This window comes from Telmatherina bonti, assembly GCF_933228915.1.
Source record: "Telmatherina bonti genome assembly, chromosome: 3".
Lineage (NCBI taxonomy): Eukaryota > Metazoa > Chordata > Actinopteri > Atheriniformes > Telmatherinidae > Telmatherina > Telmatherina bonti.
Genome location: NC_136621.1, coordinates 19,412,298 through 19,432,322, shown reverse-complemented (window position 1 = coordinate 19,432,322; position 20,025 = coordinate 19,412,298). Strand labels below are relative to the sequence as shown.

General features: G+C 38.0%; 1 protein-coding gene across 4 annotated transcripts in view; it reads right to left on the bottom strand.

Moving 5' to 3' along the window:
* Nucleotides 1–1,300: 1,300 nt before the first annotated feature.
* rbm20 (RNA binding motif protein 20) overlaps nucleotides 1,301–20,025 on the bottom strand; it is a 56,859-nt gene continuing 38,134 nt past the window's right edge. For 3 of the 4 annotated variants that reach the window (XM_079264313.1, XM_079264315.1, XM_079264316.1), the window contains exons 4-13: nucleotides 16,810–16,913; nucleotides 15,903–16,000; nucleotides 9,965–10,111; nucleotides 9,418–9,549; nucleotides 9,262–9,341; nucleotides 8,403–9,099; nucleotides 8,236–8,316; nucleotides 7,569–8,139; nucleotides 7,255–7,320; nucleotides 4,256–4,935 (exon numbers count right to left, since the gene is read on the bottom strand). In XM_079264313.1, coding sequence (XP_079120439.1) covers nucleotides 4,739–4,935; nucleotides 7,255–7,320; nucleotides 7,569–8,139; nucleotides 8,236–8,316; nucleotides 8,403–9,099; nucleotides 9,262–9,341; nucleotides 9,418–9,549; nucleotides 9,965–10,111; nucleotides 15,903–16,000; nucleotides 16,810–16,913 — 2,173 coding nt within the window. In that variant the 3' untranslated portion in view covers nucleotides 4,256–4,738. Of the gene's footprint in view, nucleotides 2,645–4,255; nucleotides 4,936–7,254; nucleotides 7,321–7,568; nucleotides 8,140–8,235; nucleotides 8,317–8,402; nucleotides 9,100–9,261; nucleotides 9,342–9,417; nucleotides 9,550–9,964; nucleotides 10,112–15,902; nucleotides 16,001–16,809; nucleotides 16,914–20,025 lie in introns of those variants that run through there. The other variant, XM_079264314.1, reaches the window with a different exon arrangement.

Here is a 20,025-nt window from a genome sequence, read left to right as displayed (position 1 = left end):
ACAACTCCTGAACAATGTTGTTACTGCTGTTAAGGTTAGGCAGACTTCTAACATGAGAATTGATCAATTAATTATTAAGAGATACAGATTTTAGGTTTACAAAAAAGGGAATTCTTAAATATATTTTATCATGTCTGAAGTTTAAATAAACATTTTAAGACAATCCGTCATCTTATCTTTGCAAAAATTTCTATTTTGACCAGCTACATTTCCTCTTATAAAAATAGAAAAATAAAAATTTTATAAAGACTTTATCCGAACTACATTTCCAAAAGAAAGTAGAAATATAACATTAACAGGAAGAATATATTTGTGAATGCTTGCATTAAAGTTAAGATTAAGTCATTCCAAATAATCTGAGCATACCTGTAATTTCATTCTGCTAAAATTTTAAGTTAACCAAGAATACCAGAGCCTTTTCAGTTTTTACCATGTGAGCTGTGTCAGCATATCTCACATATGAAGGATCTGCATGATACCAATGATGCAGATATGATATCTGCATCATTGATATCATGCAGAAATAATGAACAATGTGGGTGAGAGTTGCCACAGGAACATAAAAATCTGATTAGACTATTGTGCATAGATGGAAAAGATTACAGGAAGATCAGTAACAGATTGAAAACCTGTCAAATTTTATGTATGTAGCTATAAAGTAGAGCTTTATTGGATATCCAACTACATACCACTGTTACTTTTACAAGTTATCTCGGAGAAAATATGAACAAGGAAGATAGGAATCTACGTCATCAGTAAGCTAAACAAAAAAGTATGAAAAAACACTGGATAGTGCCAGTATCTATAGACAGAATAGACGGTAAAAACACAGCTTTCCCCCCCACCACTCACCTTCAAGAAAAGAAATCTGCAATAAACCACAAGAAAAAAATATATTGATGAATACTCAAGGCATATCCTTTGATTGGATGAGTGGAGTACTTCGCATATTCCTTATAAGCATGTGTGACTTTGATGATGTGTGAGTAAATGACTGCAAAAGGTGTTTGGAACATGATATTTGTAGATGGTGCTGCAAATGCTTGAGGCTGTATGCAGATGTATTTGCCTCACCACTTGGAGGAGCTCTTTTACAACGATCCTGGTACAGTTCAACTACGTTAAAATATGAGGACTGGGTATTTTCTTTCCTCATACCATACTGATATTACAAATTATATACTTTAAATAAAAAGAATAAAAGCTGAATCAAGTAATTCTGTTTTCTACAAATGGAGACAGGTATTTTGACTCAACTTCAACATTTATTTAATTTTTCTGCATCAGAAAAATCATATGAAAACTTCATCCCTGAAAACAACACTATTACTGATGTCACATGATCAATATTCACAGTATATAAAACAGTGTGGTTACTGTAACATGAAACTCTTCACGTTCACCTGACGAACAAGTGGTCCAGTTAAAGGCCTTGGTGTTTAAGGTATTTAAGGTACATATAATTTAACATATAACGCCATTGTCTCTTAAATTCAGTCTAACAGAAACAGTGACTTTTGCATAGTTTCAGCATTAATAATAATGATTTATGGCTTTATTTGACAGACACTGCGCTGAAAAGTCATGGAGAGGATGACAGTAAAGCAGATGGTGCCTGGAAGACATAGATACAAATAATTTATAAGTAATAATTTACACAATAAAATTATTTCAACAAGAACAACAGACCTGAGAATCTGCCTCAGTTTTCTTTTTCATTTTAACTGAGAAAAAAAAAAACCTTGATCCTGAGAAATTTTGGGCTGTGACAAAATGCAAACAAACTTAGGAATTGACAACATTTGCACAGTTTTTAGAAAGCAAACATTACCAAATATTATGCTTTTTACTTTCCATTTGTTTTGCATGCACTGTAATAACGTGGATGTCCAAAGTCAGTCCTTTAGAGCCGCTTTCCTGCAATTTTTCAATGTGTCTCTGCCTCAACACACCTGACTCAACTTAAATGGATCCAACAGCCTGAGGAGGTCTGCACAATGACTCATCAACTTGAGTCAGGTGTGTTAGAGTAGGAACTTGTCAAAAACCTGCAGGGCTGTGGCCCTCGAGGACTGGAGCTGGTCACCCCTGTGATAAAACATACTCAAGATATTTTGTAGTTGTATAAGTGTTTCTTTTCTTTTTGTTTGTTGTTGTTTTTTTAGTTGGGAGGTGGGGAGTTTGAACAGTATGCATAAAATTTTAAATAAAAGCTAGCAAATGGGCCAACATAAGGCCAAACTTCAAAAGTCATAATTGCAAATGCACCCAAAATTAAATTAATTATTTAATTAATCTTAAAGTAAATCTGTAAGAAAAATAATACATAAAAAAAAAACTTCATTTAAATATTCTGGCCTCACTATACATTTCACTTCAAGTATGTAAAAAATTAAAATGAAAATATTTAGGACTCATTGTAACCCCCGTCCATCTATACACAGTTCACAAATTCAAGCTTCTTCGTGCCATGTCATCTATGATGTAGTTGTCTGTAGCTTTACACAAACTACACGCAAACACAAATCCTCCCACTGCTGTTTGCCGCGCTGGAGGTGAAAAGGTTAATCTCTTGTCACTGTGTAGCCAAGGGTTCAGCGAGTGTGTCTGACAGACTGTCTTCTGCCAGCTGGGACAAATATTTCTGTTGGAAGAAAAAGAGTCAGTTTCACAATCTATTGTATATTTCATATACAGAATGCAGACATTAAAGAAGGATTTGACAACAAAGTGGGTCCAACAAAGCTTTTGACATCTGTTAGACTGTAAAGACTCATTACATCAGACTTGCACCAGTATATCACCTACTGATGGGAATCCCACCTCAGTGAGAAGCACATAATAAGCTTTTTATAGAAGATTGCTGGTGGTAACAGATGGAAAAAGTTAGAGTAATCTCAAGAGTATTAATAAAAAAAAAAGTCCTCAAAAGTTCCTCAAAAGCTATTTAACATGTTGATAAAATGATGTATAGCAATCATGGACAAAAAGTTTCATTTCAGTAGATCCAAAGTAGAATGATGGGACGGGCCTGATCAGATTGTAGGAGCTGACCAATCAGTGCAGTGTAGGCTTTTCAATGGGTTGACTCTCTAGCTTTGGGTTTTACAGATAAACATTTAGAACATATTAGCCCAACATAAGCACTGCATCCCCCCACCCAAAAAAACCCCCAAAACACCTGATTATTCTATTCCACTACCACCATGCTGAAGGTAACACTGTTTCAACCTAACATTGTCAGGGCTATGTTCTAATACAACACTAGGGTCACATTCAGTATATATCAGTATTAACAGCTGGCCTGGATATGAATGACATGCTCCCAAAATGTCTCATTACAAACTACCTCAATATTTCAGATCAGTAAAAGGGAATTCTACTCTGTGGACAATAGTGATAAAACTAATATAAAGTCAACTTAAAAGACCTGAAATCTTCCTCTCTCTCTCACACACACACAAGGCTTTGATGGATAGCACAAGTGTTCAAAACACTTTTTTTCCTCTTGGAATGTAAATCCGTCATATGTGAACAAATCATGCTTCTCTGGTTTGCTTCAGCTGTGCTGCTGAGGACGAAAGAAATGCAAGAAGGCTTGGTGCTGACTGGCCAACAACAAGAAACTTTATACACTTTATATGCACTGTGGGTGTTCATGTGAATGTGTGTCCATGTTAAGATGTGCTATTATATTCTGTATATGTCTTATACGTCTGTTCATACACTTTATGCTGAGCAGATTTTAGCTGTCGGTTTATTTTCCTGTTATTTTTATAGGTTGAAAAATTTGTTTCTATAAAAAACTTTAGTTTTTTTTTTTTTTTATATATGTATATAGTTTGTTTATCTATTCATTCATTAGTTATCCAAACCGCTTTATCTAATCAAGGGTTGCGAGGGAGCTGGAGCATGTTGAGAACATTCATGCACTTTTCAGTTCATCATTAATGCATCCAGTTTGGGCCAAATGGCTTTAAGCTGATGCTTTATTATAATATATCCCCAAAGTTCCTGATATGTATTATAATAGTCTTTTGAGGTGTTGGCATTCTCACCTCTTACCTTTGCATCAGCTCAGCAGTGGCACATGAACGCACTATGTCCAGTCCATTTATATCAACCGGACAAGGGAATGGCACAGGTCAGACAAGCTGTTTGTTTGTTTCGACTAGGGGTACAGCCCCTCTCTTCAAAGGTCCCTGAATACGTTTTTCATGTTTTACTGTTTAGACATGACATCACCAAAGCAGTCCTTTTAGCAATACGATGAATCTCAGGGTGTCATCATTGCTGTTCTATCTTGATTTACCTGCATGCGCATCTTGGGGCGTGTTGAGTGTACCAACTGAAAAGGAACTGGAGGTTGTTCATATAACTAAGTCAGCCCCACACCGCAAATTACTCTGTAAAGTGTAGGGTAGATTGAGAAAATAAGGCTATCTAGTAGGTTCTAGTGTAAGGCACACTAAACTACAGCAGTCTCATTGACCTTGGCAGGCATGTTGAAAAAACGTCTTGCAAGGGTGCAATCCCCACACTAATGTGTTGTAGCCTAACTCATTTCCATCCCTCTGGAAACACTGAATCTATACATAACCTCTTTTTTTGTTTTATTTATATATTATTGTAATTAAATTTGCATAAAGAACATGTAAATTCAATAATAATAATAAGCATGATTTATCCCACCAGTGTGAAATACCTCTCAGCGTACAGCATTTACCCCCAGTCATACTCATGTAATTATGTACATAGAATAAAAGGCAGAGATGTGTACAGTGAAGCTCCTGTGTTGCATTGTGGTGTGTACCTGGAGGTTTCTGTAGTGAACAGTGCTGCGGCAATGAGTGGCCTTTGCAGTTTCTTCACTGGTGTAAAAGAGTCCGCAGAGTTTACAGTAGAAACCCGTCCTTGGCACGATAAACTCCACTCCTGTTTGACAGTGAATGCAAAAATAAGAATTTTGTCTCAAATAATCAAATAAAGTTAATAAAGACACTTAATATGATTCTGAATCATGCAGCTATTAATTGCCATGAAGGTGATTGTGCTCATTTTATTGTTATTACAATTGTGATTATCATCATCATTTCTTTGAGATTTTATATCTTTTTCACATTTCTTTTAAAATTGTTATTTTTTTAATCAAGATTTTAGAGTACAACCATAGATGTGCATGTGTATTGGGATTTGAAAGTCTGTCAGTGTATCTATATAACAGCCGTCGATATAATTTATCTAAGTATGACATCAGTTTTTCCTAATCTAGTAACTTTGATATGACTTTGTTGCTGATAACATCGGTGCTTTCTGGATTTCTGGATCGGATGATGATCCAGATAATTCCCAAAATGTAATGAAATGTAACTTAGACTGGGACCCATTTTCCAAAAAAGAACAAAAAAATCATAAAATCTGTCAGGTAGTTTTTGCATAAAGTTGCTGACAGACAGACAAACACCTTTTTTATGTTGGCAGAGGCAATAATAAAAAGATTTTTCCTGTACTTATAAAATGTTTATGTTTGTGAAATATGTTGGTAATGGTAATTCAGCTGCTAGTCTATTGGGATTGTTGGGTCTGTGGGTGTATGGCTTCCAGAAAACTTTACTTGTATTGCAGCAAACTGAAACATTAAACTTTTTCCTTTCTCGGGAATTTTTGCACAACTTAGCTTGAGAAGGATCTCAAATGTTTATCTTTCTGACACTGTTTGACCACACATTTAATAATTTATTACACCTCCATTACCTATCCTAATTGACTAGATCCATGATAAAACCAGAAACCTGTACAATTATCAAACAGGAATCTCTGTTTACCTTTGTTACCCTTTATCAACAGATACAATGCAGTATTTCATATTTTTTGTTTATGCTTCATTTATTTGTTATTTATTTTGTCATTTGAATATATGTGATAGATGTCAATTATGAACAACTAGACTTAAGTACAGAGAGGACGAACTTCAAACCACTTGTGGGAAGATGTGCCAACCCACAAACTGTGACAAACAGGATTATGGGAGTAAAGAACAAATTAATTTGTAGACAAATGAATATGTGGATTTTTATTTAATTTTTTTTTTTTTTTTTTTTTTTTTTTTTTTTTAACAAAGAATGGGATAAAATTTTTACACTATGGCATCAAAGTGGACTGAACAACATACACATGGCTGACAGCATTTCCAGTTGTCCTTGGGGGAAACACAGGACCTTTCATCCTTCATCATAGCTGATCAGTGTTGAGAATAAATCACTGCACATAGCGAGAGTGACTGCGACTTATCATTAGAAAGCACTGTGTCAGTTTGTCAAACTGGATGTAGAAACATTCTTTCTTAGGACTTTATCAAATCTAGATTTGCTTAAAAGGCATAATGTAATGTGGATCTTTACCATTTATTAATAAAACAATAAAACATCAGCAAACTGACAGGAACAAACAGTATTTCCATGTTGCATGTTTAAGACATGCTCTCAGTGACCCAGTTTGTTGTGGACACACAAAAACACACAGTCTGTGCTGTTGTCTTTTGTCCCTGCACTGCACTGAGACTTTCACAAGCCTCCATATAGCAGGACCAAAACCAGTCATGTGCTCAGATGTGTCATCTAACCCCGACCATGATAAACATCTCTCCTGGGTGCATTTCACAATCCACTCACAGAAATAGGTCTGCAAGGGGCCCAGCCATTCCGCTCAATTAGACCGTTAATGCAACAGGTTGTCTGTCAATTTAATAATGGTTTACAACAATGCTCAGGCTTTAGCAGTGAGAAGACAGCATCAAGCCTTTAACTTTTACACTTAAAAAGTGTTTATGACCTGTTTTCACACATATTCTACATCTTTGCATAAAATAACCTTTGCAACAGAGAGTACGATGAGCGCACTAAGATCCCAGAACTGGATTCACCCCAGTGACCCTGCAGTCACAAGGTTACAGTCATGGAGAGCAAGTAGACATTCAATGTAATATCAAGATTTTTCTGCAGCGTTGGACATTATTACGCTGGAAGACACAACTACACAACTGGACTACTGAAACAAAAGCCAAACTCTGATGTACCAAAATATCAAATAACATCCCTGTCTTAGCTTAGACTTTTCACACGTGATATGTTCCAAAGATTAAATTAAATTGGGGAAACTATGAAAACCTTTCATCCCAAATGGCTGGAAAATCACATCATTGCGTTTAATCCAGCCAATGAAATTTGATGCAGCTTTAGAAAGCTTCATGCTTACCCAAAGGGATGCTGTGTTCACTGACAGCTTTTTGCTGCTCCACAGATGGGGAAGGAACCTCCGTTTCTACAGAAGAATCAAAAAAAGCGAAGTTGTGACACAATAAAATCTCCAGAACATCTTTGTAAACTGCAACACAGTGGTTTCATGTGGTCTGTGTGAAATTTGAGGCTATAGGCGAATACAAGTGCAGGGGAAAAAAAAGTAAACCGTAACAGCTATGACAACAATTCTATTGTTAATGAAAAAACCAAATGAACAAGAAAAACCAGCATCTTTTAGCAAACTTATTTCTAAAACATTTATAAAAGTACCTTTTTTCAAAATGACTTCCTTCTGTTGAACTTCAGTATGGTTTGTTTCCATGACCGGTTCTTCTTCTTGAGTTTTACTTTCCTCTGAAATGTGATTTTCCATGGCTTCTTCTGGCGGCTTGTTGTTGCACATTTTACTGTCTTCTAAGCACGTTTCCTCCACAGCAGCCTTAAACTCCTCACTAGGGAAGTCACTGAGGTCAGAGACTGTCAGCTCAGAAGTCACTGGATTTGTTTTTTGGTCTTCAGGACTCGCTGTATTCTCTCCATCCCCTGTTTTCTCATTTCCAGATGTTGCTACCTGGCCTCCTTTATCCTCACAAGACTTCTGCTCAGATTTCTCATTAGATGTCTCCTCCAAAGATGACGATCCTGCCGACACGTGCTCAACGATTGTTTCTTCCACACCGGAGTCTTTATGGCAGGATGAAAACTCCTCTAGTTCAGGAAGGTCTGGCTCAATAATGGAGTCATCTTCTCCCCCCACTTCATCTACGGTGACCAGTTCCTCCATGTTCTTCGGGTACCAACACTCTTCATCCGTTTCTTCACTATTCTCCCACTCCTTCTCCTGAGCAAATGGACGGAAAGAAACGTTTAAAATATATATTTTTTAAATCAAACTGTTATAATCCTGTAGTGTGCAAGAGGGTAAAAACAGGCTTACATTGTCTTTGCTAATTTCTGCAGTCTCTTTTGGCTTACTGCTGTGTTCAGGTGAAACTGATTTTTCTTTTGACAGGCGATTCTGTGAACAAAGGAAAAAACTTGTCGGTGTAAGTATATAATGAGTATAGATCAGATGTGTTCAGTAGGTCTTTAAAAGTCACTCACGGTATTTTCAGTATTATTTTCTTTTGTGTGTTTCTCTGCAGCTGTGTGTCGCCTGCTGTATTTTTTGCTCCTGCTCCTGCCTGGTGAACTCTGCTTCTTGTCGTCTGGAGTTCTGGACAACGGCTCCTCATTACCGTCAAACTCAGAATGTCTCGACCGACTGTGGTAGTCGCTGCCGTCCCTCCTCCTTGACTTTGTGTCATGCCTCTGGTACGAAGGTTTGACCGGCTTCTCTGACTTGTACACTTGCTGCATGTAGAAATCCTCTTCCACATTCCTGTAGGAGTTGAAGGATGAGCCTTGAGGGCTGCCTCGTGGGTGCCAGTCTCTGTTGCTCCTCATCGCTTCCCCTCTTCCTCGTTCATCTGCAGACCGCAGGCTGTGAGGATTTGAGTGCTTCTGGTAGTTCTTCCGGCGCCCTTCAGCCGCCCGTCCGTTGGGACGATCATCATCTGCACTGCCTCCATTTCTCCAAGGATCATCCCGCTCTCTTTCCTCCTCACCTCTCCTTGGGTGGGATGACCAGTCCCAAGAGCCCCGGTGGGGGCCCAGGCCATTGCTGCTTCTCTCTGGACCCCTGCAAGGACCCCCTTGGGGGCTGTGGGCAGAGCTGCATGATGTAAAAGCGGGGCTGTGGGAATGAGGGCTAAGGGAGCGGCTAATGGGGCTGCGGGAGCGTGGCCTCTCTGGGATGAAGCTGAAGAGAAATCACAAAGCAGATCACATCAGTTTTAAATCTTCAAAGTAAAAGAAATATCACATTGATGAAAATGAAGCAGTAATCTTGAACATTTTCAAATAATTAGCTTTTCTCTGTCATGCAAAAACTAGCAACAACACGAAGGAAGAGTAGCCTCACTGTTCCAGTTCTTGCATCTCATCTCTTTCCCGTTGCGAGGTGATATCTTGGATGATGGACTGAACATCCTTTCCTGGTTTCTACACAGAAGAGACATTCAGGTTGAAGAGTCAAACTGCCTAAAACCCCCACATGTACTCTGTCCGTCTGATTTACCTTGAGCTGCAGCTCCTTGTACCGTTTAGACATCCGGATGAGAAGTTTCTGATTGTTGATCATCGCTGGAGTCAGCTGGTAGTACTGAACCATGGCCTGAGCTGCCTCAACATATGCCATCTCCAAAAATGCCTGGAGAGTGAGCAGAAATTTGTTCACAATAATCATACTCAGACAGCTTCTGTCTTCACACATGTAAACAGATCTTTGAGGATTGTCACTTAATGTATCACATTTAATTACCACTTTAAATCACCAGAACAGATGCTTTAGTTGCCTCCAAAAATATCCTGATTTTAGTATGAATGCTTTAAATATGATAGACATGATATCAATATTGCAGAAATGGTAAATGAAGCTGTTGTATATGGTTGAGGTGTCATGTCCTTGTTGTTAAACAGTAGGAATGTTATGACAAGGTTCATGGTTGTGCAAAACAGCTGCAGCAGAACAAAGCTGTCTGACGTGCAGCTGTACATGTAAGCATGCAATCTAAATGTTTTTTATAATCATGTGCAATTTCATAATAAACAGCAAACAACTGTACCTGATGAGTTGATCGCATCAGGATGTAATTGGTGACTTTGCCAAAGGGTAGTCCCAGGTTGATGACATCATTCTCAGTGCAGGTGCCTTCAGGCAGGTTGCAGATGTGTACAACACGGCCTGGGGAGGCTTTTCTGGGTGAAAATGGCTGAAGAAAAAAAAATTACAATCTCACAATCTAATCACATAACATTTTTCAAACATTCAAGTCATGGACAAAACCCATCTGAACACCTCCAATGTCAAAGTGAATCAGTGGCGCTAAACACACATCACACACTAAGCAGTGTTCAGCCGTCGGATTCAGCAGCCAGACCTATTAGCCTGCCTGTATTGGTGAGCAGCTGCTGGTCATAGAGTTGAATTGAACTGGAAAACCAAAGAGCCTGAGAGTATACATTTTATCTAAATACAAAACAACAGCAAAAAAAAGTATAATTCATCATTATAAAAAAGACCAAACATTGCATGTTATGCTTCCATCTGTGTAGAGATCATAGTTAAGCACACTGCAGAGTGTTTGTCTAAGTCCATGCAGCATTATCTTACATCATGCCATCTATTAATAGCACCTTGCCAGCACTGCAGCAGTGATAATCAAAGTTTTCTCGTTTGGATTTGGAGACTTGTCAGCTGATGAGCTCCAGACATTTTGCACATTTGACCCGACTCTCTTCAGGCAGCCAAGTATAGTGACTTGCATTTGTTCTTCTCCCTTTTTATTCAGAAGGGAGTGCGGATAATCGAGGCTCTTCTTGTCTTATCATTTCATAAGTGCTATTTAACCTCCTATCTGTCTTCATGACTATTTATTTTACAAAGAAAAATTTAAATAACCTTCTGGTTTTTCTGATTTTGATGGACTTTTTTTAATGGTAAATTTTTTCAGTCACTTCCAACTGGTCACAACCAACAACTACAACTGGTGAAGAAAATGCAAATACCACATTTATCATCCCACTAGCCGGTGGGCATCATACGGAGTAGGCGATTGTAAATTACGCTGGTTCAGTCAAAGGGGTCTTATTTCTGTAACCATTGTGCTACAGCTGCAGTTTTTTTCAGTTCCCCTCCTCTTTTTTTTCAGCTGACAAACCTGACAGACAGTTCCATGTGCAGGACAGGTTTCATGATCCTAATTCCACTTCATGCCAGCAGCCAGGGTCTCAGGTTTTACAGGGAATTTGTTCACAAAATCCAACAATAACACTGACTTTACTTCCCTCAACTGTTGAGTGTTTAAAGAACAGGGAATCAGCGTGCTGTGGAATAATCTGACAAACGTTTGTTATAATGTTAGGCTTAAATGATCCACTGTTGACCAATAGACGGTTTCCCAGTTTATTGAGAAGTCAGTCAATAAACAAAATATAAACAAAAAACAAAAAAAACTATATTATATATACATATGTTTTTTTTTGTTTTTTTTTTAAATTATTTTTTTCCTATCACAGTTTTGGTCATGACAACTCTGTAACATTTTTGACATTGACATCTACATATTCGAATAATTTTTCATTGATACAAATTGAACCAAAGGGTCAGTTGATCGCCAATAACTGGATCTATGTCCCAACTTAACAGTTTCTAGCCAGTAAAATGGCATAAACAGCTTCAGATGAGGGAGTGATAATTCTATTAACAGCGACATACCAACACCTCCTCCCACAGAATGCATAAAGGTCAGAGCAGGTTTGGCCCAATAAACAGATCCACATATATATATATATATATATATATATATATATATATATATATATATATATATATATATATATATATATATATATATATATATATATATATAATATGTATATACACACATCCTGTAATGGCAGCCTACACTACACTCCTGACTACCAGTAGTTCAATTTGTCCTCTGTGGAGGACCTCTGTAAACCTAAATATTTTCATCTCCCTGAATGCTACTCAACTAACACCTATTGGTCTTTAAAGGGGTGCTATTATGGTATTTCAAGTCTTCTGAGCTTTCTACAGTGTTACAGTGTTGAAACCTCATCAGACATGTGAACGACACTGTTTTTTTTTTATCACCTAAACGCATGTTTGAGTTTGAGTTCCAGCACGCTCGCCGTTCGGTTTCCATGGCGACGAAAAACGCGTCATTTTAGAGAGTTTTTTCTACTTTGAAATCGTCTTGTGACGTCCCAGGGGATAAGGTTCGGTGATTGGTTACCTTCTACTGGTTAACAAGGGCATGTACAAATACATCAGGTGGGTGGAAAATGTCGGATAAAGTTATTTCCAACGATGGCAGGTGAGTTTATCAAAGAGAGACATCCTGCTGCATTCGTTGCTGTTTTCCACTTTGTTTTCAGGGTCTGATTCAGGTTTCAACATGTAGGGCTGTATGCTATGTGTTGACATTGTATTCTGTTTTTTTTATTGAGTACATATTAGCCTAATCCTTCTGTTTATGAGATGTTACAATGATGGCGAAAGCAGGTGCGGTGCGCGCTCCCGATGTAGTGCAGTGGCGGGAGGCGGGGCTTAATGTGGAAGAGTCTCAATCCACTCGTTTTGCCCACAGGCTGATCTGACAGCCTATGGAGAGGGTCGGTCTGAAGTAAATAAAGCGATTTGTGACAATAACTCGATCAATCCCAACCCTTCTGGTCTCAGAAATAAAAATAAATTAGCCTGAAATGCACATAATAGTTCCACTTTAAAGAGGACATTTAGTGCTTTTAAACGGTACCTCATTTGTGGGGGTGGGGCTTTGTGAACTTTCTTTCTCTCTTCAAGAAAAATGGTCTCCATTGCAACAAGCATGTTTTATGGGAAGAGCAAAAGTGCATAATACTTTTCTTTGTGCTGATTTTTACTTGAAATTTTGTAGTTTTATTTTCATTGAATATCTTATAAACACATTAAATAGTTTCTTAGATAAATATAACTATATTTTACCACAATATTTAAAAGTTTAAGCAGTGTCCTCCGTAGTGGACATTTGTAGTTACACATTTTTTTTCCTGGTAGTCAGGAGGATATGTGTGGGTTTTTTTGTTTTTTTTTACAGTCATCATTGTAACCTTATTAACTTGGGTCATAAGGTGTAACTGATGGCAAACATTTCACACAGGGCTTCTGAGTGATATTAGCAAGGATCTCTCCTCTGAACACTCTACAGTCTCCACACCGGAGGATCCAGGGACACGGTCAGTTTGGTTTCACAGTTTCTCCCTGCGTTCCCATGCGGACTGCTTGCACACCCACTCGGCAGATCCCTTTACCGATCTCTCACTGGTCTGAAACTTTATACCGCTGTCTGGAGGTGTGACCCAGGGGTCTTTAGGTCTGAGGCACCCAACAGTGGTTAGCTGTAATCCTGTGTTTATTGCTGTTCAAGTTCTGACACAAGAGGCTACTGTGGTGCTTGAAGCTCAACTGTTGGACCCACCGGTCAACTAAACATGCCTGTCTACGTGTATGTATATGAGCCCAGACATATAAGTGTTTACTTATTCACGTGGGTTACAGTCAATATTTACTCCTAATTTTGGTTAAAATCAACTAAAACGTTTATTCAGAATTTTATTACTAGTGGATTTTTCTTTTGTAAAGTTTCATACAGTATATCCAGCAATTTGTTTTTAAAAGCATAATAAATCAAATGTTTTCTTGTGCGTATTCACAAATTTAAAGTTTAAAACTTTCAAAATTGTATGTCGCTTGTGGGGGCGCATACATCTGTGTGGTTGTGATCTCTCTGTTCAAAAGAAGCTTTTCAAAGCCATAAAAACACACGTCCTGCTCAGACAGGTGCGTGTTTATAGCGACTAACATTAGCTCATGTTGCGCAGCCTATAAATATTTCTCACTAATACCATAAAATCCTTTGTCAATAACCGTCTAGTGAGACAAATGACTCATAACATCACAAAGTTCATGCTCCTGTCAAACAGATTCTCCTGGCTATAACAAAATGAGCAAGTTAATGATACATAATACCACACATGGGAGTTGGGGCTCTTCTTTTGAAAGGGACGCTATTTAAACAAAATGGCCTCTAGGGTTGCCCTCTCACATTTATTTAGTCACTTTCTCTCAGAGCCTTGCTACATTTTCTTTAGTGTGCACTGAGGAAGCGGCAGAGGTTATGTATTTGCAGGCATTTATTTGTCTGTTTGTTCACAACTTTACACAAAAACTACTGGACAGATTTTTAGGATTTTTTGGGGGGAGAATGGGTCTTAGTCTAACTTAGATTCCATCTAATTTTAGGAGCGATCCAGATCACCATCTGGATCAGGAACTTTTTGAAGCTTCATTATCATTGTGAGATGGAGTCATTTTCAGTATAAATGGATATACCTCCACAATAAATGATCAGAGTACTTGGGAAAATATACAGAAGTTCCAAACAGGTTATACAAGACATCAAAGTTATATCCGAATCCCCGCAAAATTGTGGATACTACGATCTGGAACAGGAAAAAATAAAGAAATGTTTGGAATTTTCATCTCTGCAAGAAAACAAATTAAGTTTTAATTAATCGTTTTGCTAAAATGCTCTGAACACAAGTTAATTTCTCTGAATCTTAAACTTCTCAGAGTGAAGTCTAAGGAAAGGTTTCTCTGTTTGTGCTACAGAGTTAAATAGTTTAGCCTGAGAAACTACGGCAAAATAAAAACAGATGAAAGAATTAAATGAAGATATATGCTATCCTAGTCTACAGCTATGTGCTCTGATATCATGTGCATGTTTAAGTTCAGTGACTGTTGAAAGATGAATGGTGTGTGCCACTATGGTCTATCTGCAGGTTTCCTGAGAGACGTTTTGGGCGCCTGTCACCTCACCCATCATCTGCCCCATGCTTTCAAGACACCTGCCTTATTGATGGGTGAATATCAACAGCTGCTGTTTCTCAATCCTCATCAAACGTAAAGAGACTTAGATGGACAAACTGACTGGAGACTGTCATATGGAGGCTTGTTGACACAGAAGGCGCTGACATTTACTCTAGTGTTATCATTATTGTTAAAGTTTCACCAGTATACGAGACGAATGGTGATATCAAGTTGTTTTCTTGTTTTTTAATGGTGGGCTGGGGTGTAGGGATTGTAGCTGTGTAGTGTACGTATCTTGCATATCTGGTTTGTATTACTGTACAATTGTAATATCACATAATCTCAAGTGATGGAGATTGTGTTTATTGTTACATGTCATTTTTTCTCGTGTATGAGAGTGTGTGTGTGTGTGTGTGTGTGTGTGTGTGTTAGATGATAGTAACTGTGTATCTTCTGTTATGTGTATTTTATTCCTGTTTTGCTTACAAGTCCAACCAGAAGAAGTTGTGAATTAGCTTAATGCTATATATTCTGTATGCAATACATCAGTTCTATATGTCCTCTATTATTCTTTGCATTGTCCCTGATAAATAAACTATCCCCCACAAAAAAAACCAAACAAGTCCTGTAAGAAAAGTCATATTTGTAAAGCCATCTTTATCTTACATGACTGTTAATTTTAAGTGTCTTTACAGATGAAAGGGCTTAACAAAAAAAAAAAAACTTGTCCAGCAAAATAGAAGTTTAAAATTCTCTGAAAAACTAATAAAACATTAAGTTTTGTCAAATCATGTTTTCACAGAACAGACGGGCCTAATGTCTGTACACATTTTTCCTTTATTATTGATGAATAAAATATTTATGAGTTAAAAAGAAAACAAACTAAAAACAACAATGGTTAATTTGACAAATGCAACCCTCACCTTTATTTTAAAGGATAGTGAATGTATAGAAAAAGAGAATATATGAACAATATTAGTAATTATTGTACAGATTTTATTTTCCTAATGAAGTAAAGCATAATATGGCCATATATGAGGCAAACGCATATAAAAATATGATGTTTAATCTGAGGGCTAACTATTACAGTAATCATGAGAGAAAAATCTGCAAAACATTTGTCTGACCTTTGACTCCTGCTGGTGTGAGGCAAATCCTGTCTCTGACATGGGATAAGTCTTCATAGCTGTTAGCAAGTATGATGCATTGGCTCCTGAAGAGACATCTGTGGGAAAACATAGTAAAAATGTGGATTTAGAATTTTCTTGTAAACAATAAGTATAAAGAAAACAACAAATTGCTTTACATGATGGCTGCATAATGACTTAAAAATATGATTGACGAATGCCTACTTTGTTTAAAACTTATCATTTTAGGTGTTTTTGCTCCTTTGAGTCGGGAGCTTCTTATCATCTGCTAAAACTTTGCTAAGGAAAGAAGTTTGACTGTTTCTTAAGTTCAGAAAATGATACTCGATGACGACTCATTTACACACTCTACATCTCAGGTAGCTTCAGACTCTATTGTTTACTTGATTTTCTAAACATGTTGGCCATGTGGAAGTTTTCCATTTGTAGCCTATGGAAGTTTTCCCATATTTTATAGTGTTGCCCCATGAAAACTGCACTCGATGGATAAAAAACAGATATGTAATGCTGTCTGGACCACCCACCGGTTGTTTCAAGGATATGTATTACAGTGAGGAAAGGAGTAAACTTCTGTCATAACCCGATGGCCATCAGGTGAACTGTTTCTCTTTTGTAAATAGATTACACTAAAGTCATAAGCTTGGTAGGATGATATCGTCAAACCACAAAAAAACACTAAATAGTATCTGCTTTAGTACTGCAGTGTTATTGGATTTCAAAACACTGCACTAAAATATCAAATTATCAAAACACATTGCCTCACAAGCTCATTCAAATCTAAAACAGCGTGTTTCACATTCTTGAGCAGACAGAAACATTTTACACTCTTTTCAGAAGTTACAAAAAGGTATGTTAGTTTGTGGTAACGATGAATGCGTTCGCTTACCTTGGCTCCCGGCAGAGCAAACTAATGGGTTTGTTCCTCCAGAGTTCAGACCGGCATCAGAGGGCCTGGTATAGTGAACCGCTCCAGCTGATGCCACCGCTGAGCTGCAACAATCACAGAAGGCTGATTTTAGCTGCCTCTCCCCTGCCTTGCCCACTCATATCTTGTGACAGAGCTCGTATTCATAGAAAGATTAAGACAGCTGTTTGAGGAGAAGGAAAAGGGAGATAAATGTCCCTGACAAGAGGATGTTTTTACTGAGCTGATGGACGTATAGCAGTGATTTCTACTATTACTTCTTGCACGAAAAACACAAGGATAGACCATGTAAAGCCTCGTGCTTCATGAATGTAAGCTGTAAAGTTGTGTTGGGGAAAATTGTTATGAGTTTGGTTTGAATTAAGTATTAGACATATATGCATTGATTTGCTGTGATCCTGCTGTGTTTTGTGTCTATGCACAAAGCTTTCTTTAAGTTATATGATCCTTGTCTGGAATGTGCAGACAAAGTCTGAGACAGGAAGAGTTTCCTGCAGGGCATCGGTTTTTGTCAACTGCTTGGTTGACCAGTTGTCTAAAGGTTAGAGGTTAAAGGTAATAAAGTAATATAGTGAGTGATTGATGCTTAGTGAGTTCAGTTTAGTCTTAAATAAGAGATAATGATTGTTTCATATGGTGTGCTCAGCAACTAGGAGGAGTTAAGCATGGTTTATAATTGGGTGTTACTTCAGCATCTGCAGAGAGAGTTCTCTCTCCAAGCTCCAGCGTGTGCTTGTATTAGTTTATAATAAAATGTTCATTGTAAGAAGACAGTTGACTCTTAGATGTATTACAACTTCTCAAGACCAGAGTATTTTCCACCACAGTTTTTGGGGGCTCGTCTCGGGATCCTGCGTCAGTCCGCCCAGGTTGGTGATAGACGGGTTGGCCACCTGAATCCACAGATTCATCCTAAGAACCTCAATTAGAGAATTTCAGAGGACAGGACGTCTTTCTCCCACCCGTGGTCGACTACGCCAGGACTCCTTCTGAACCAGTGTGAAAAGACAATGGTGAGAAGTGTTATTCTAAATTTACATTAATTTTCAGACTCAAACTGGAGTCAAACATTACTAGAAATTTATCACAAATTAATAATCAATATCTTAATTAATAATCACAATATTTTTCTGTTTTGTGGTCAATTGTCTTCATTATTCTCATTGTGACAGGGATTCTCCTCCTCACCTCCTCATCGAAAGAACAACTCAAGGGATAAGAGAATAACTTAAGACGAGATCAGGTTGACGTCATAAATAAAATCCTGTGAGTTTAAGTTAAGTTTAAGTTAAAGTTTAAGTTAAAAATCGTGAGTAACAAGACCAAGTCGTAAGTGCTGTGAGCTAGACGTAGCAAGACCAGACCAGTAAATCTTGTGAGTTACAAGACCGAGACCAGTAAATTAGTCAGTAAGTCCTGTGAGCTCGAGAAGCAAGACCAGGCCAATCTTGAGTTAGAAAACTGAGAGGAAAGCCATCTTGAGTGAGGAGGAACAGAGAAGAAACTGTGTGGGCTGGTTTCTGGAGACATTGAGAATTTTGCCTGATAATTCTACAAAGGTGTGGGATTGACCCTCTGTGTACATCCGCTGCAAACAGAACTAGTTCCTTTGCAGTAGGAGGTTGATGTACAGCACCATTAAGAAGTTGAAATCTCTGTCTTCATGTGAGGGGAAACTGGGGTGGTTGTGTAAAATTTCCTGTGTTAAACTTGATTGGACTGATTGTGTGGAGAATTAAAACCACGTCTTGTGAAGCCACACCGGACTCTCGCAGGAGAGCCTAGAAGCTTGTGTGGGGGTAGACAAACGTGGGGGCACGACCCATTCACATGCATTCATCCAACTGTTGAAGTGAATTGTTTGTGTAAAATCTAATTTACTGCAGTAAGAAAAAAAAGAAAAAAAAAAAACTAACAAAAAATGTATGAGAGAGTTTCAGATATGAAGGAGGCCCAGAGAGGGAAGTGAGGAAAAGAGTGTGTTCATTAAATGCCTTCTGCTCACTGAAGGAGATGATGTCATAACATGTTAGGCAGAAACAAACATATAAATCCTGTGTAAAATAGCTGCTTGTGCTTTTCTTCCTAAAGCTTTTATAAGAGCATAAAAGCCACTCCCTGTATGAATGTGGAACCTTTTCCTGAGGAAAAGCATTCTTTATTATCACCTGAGAACATTTTAAAGAGCAACAACATATTAAGAATGAAAAATCTGAAATGTGAGAGATTTGATTTATAGTATTAGGAACTTACTATGTTAAATTACTGTACATTGTGTAGGCAATAAGCTTAGGTTTCTGTCTGTTCCCTTTCAGACATTCATAAGGTGATTTTTATTCCTTTACTACTGCAATTATTAATTTATGCCTAGCATGTCTAAATAAATCTAGATAAACTGGAAATAAATAATGCAGCTGAAGGATGCTGAAAATAAGCATAATGTTAGGAAAAAAAGAAAATTCTTGACCTAAAAATAGGAATGGTGAACCAACGTAACTTTGCTAGAGTAAATTTCCCTTGCAATAAGTTCACTTTAGCTAAATGTGAGCTAACGGCGAGAAGAGAAGTTCTCAGAACAAGTGTATCTTCTTAGCAAGATCATGTTCAGCTTTCCCAGGAGAGAACTGAGTTATGAACCCACTGATAATATAGTCTCACACACACAATTACAATGTAATGTTCAAGTTACAGGATGTTCACAGCACAGAACATGGTCCACATAATATGTTTGCCACAGGATTCAGAAGAAAACTATTATAATTATGAGGCTATGATCTTTATTTTCCCCTTACTGGAGAAGAAAATACACCACATGACCAAATGGTTCAGTCTCAAAAGCTCGTCTGCTGTATGGTGTTGGACACATTGCAGCGTTCCCTTCTAAACCCTTGTCAGCATGCAGCTTGGTCCACAGGGTCCTAAAATTGTCTATCCTGCCTGAGGGGATTCAGAGGAGGGGCTGGGGGAGAGTGAGTTCTTGATCCGGGTCACCGTAGAGTTCTGGGGGTCACACGCGTGGTCAGTCAGAAGACTGGAGCAGAAACGGTCCCTACAACCTACAGCATCATTCCACCTCCCTTCTGTGTCAGCTCTGAGTCCTGGAGCAGAACCTGATATGCAGATGTGGCTGCATGGACCCGGCCGCTGCTGATGGGGCCCGGAGATCCCAGAACCAGA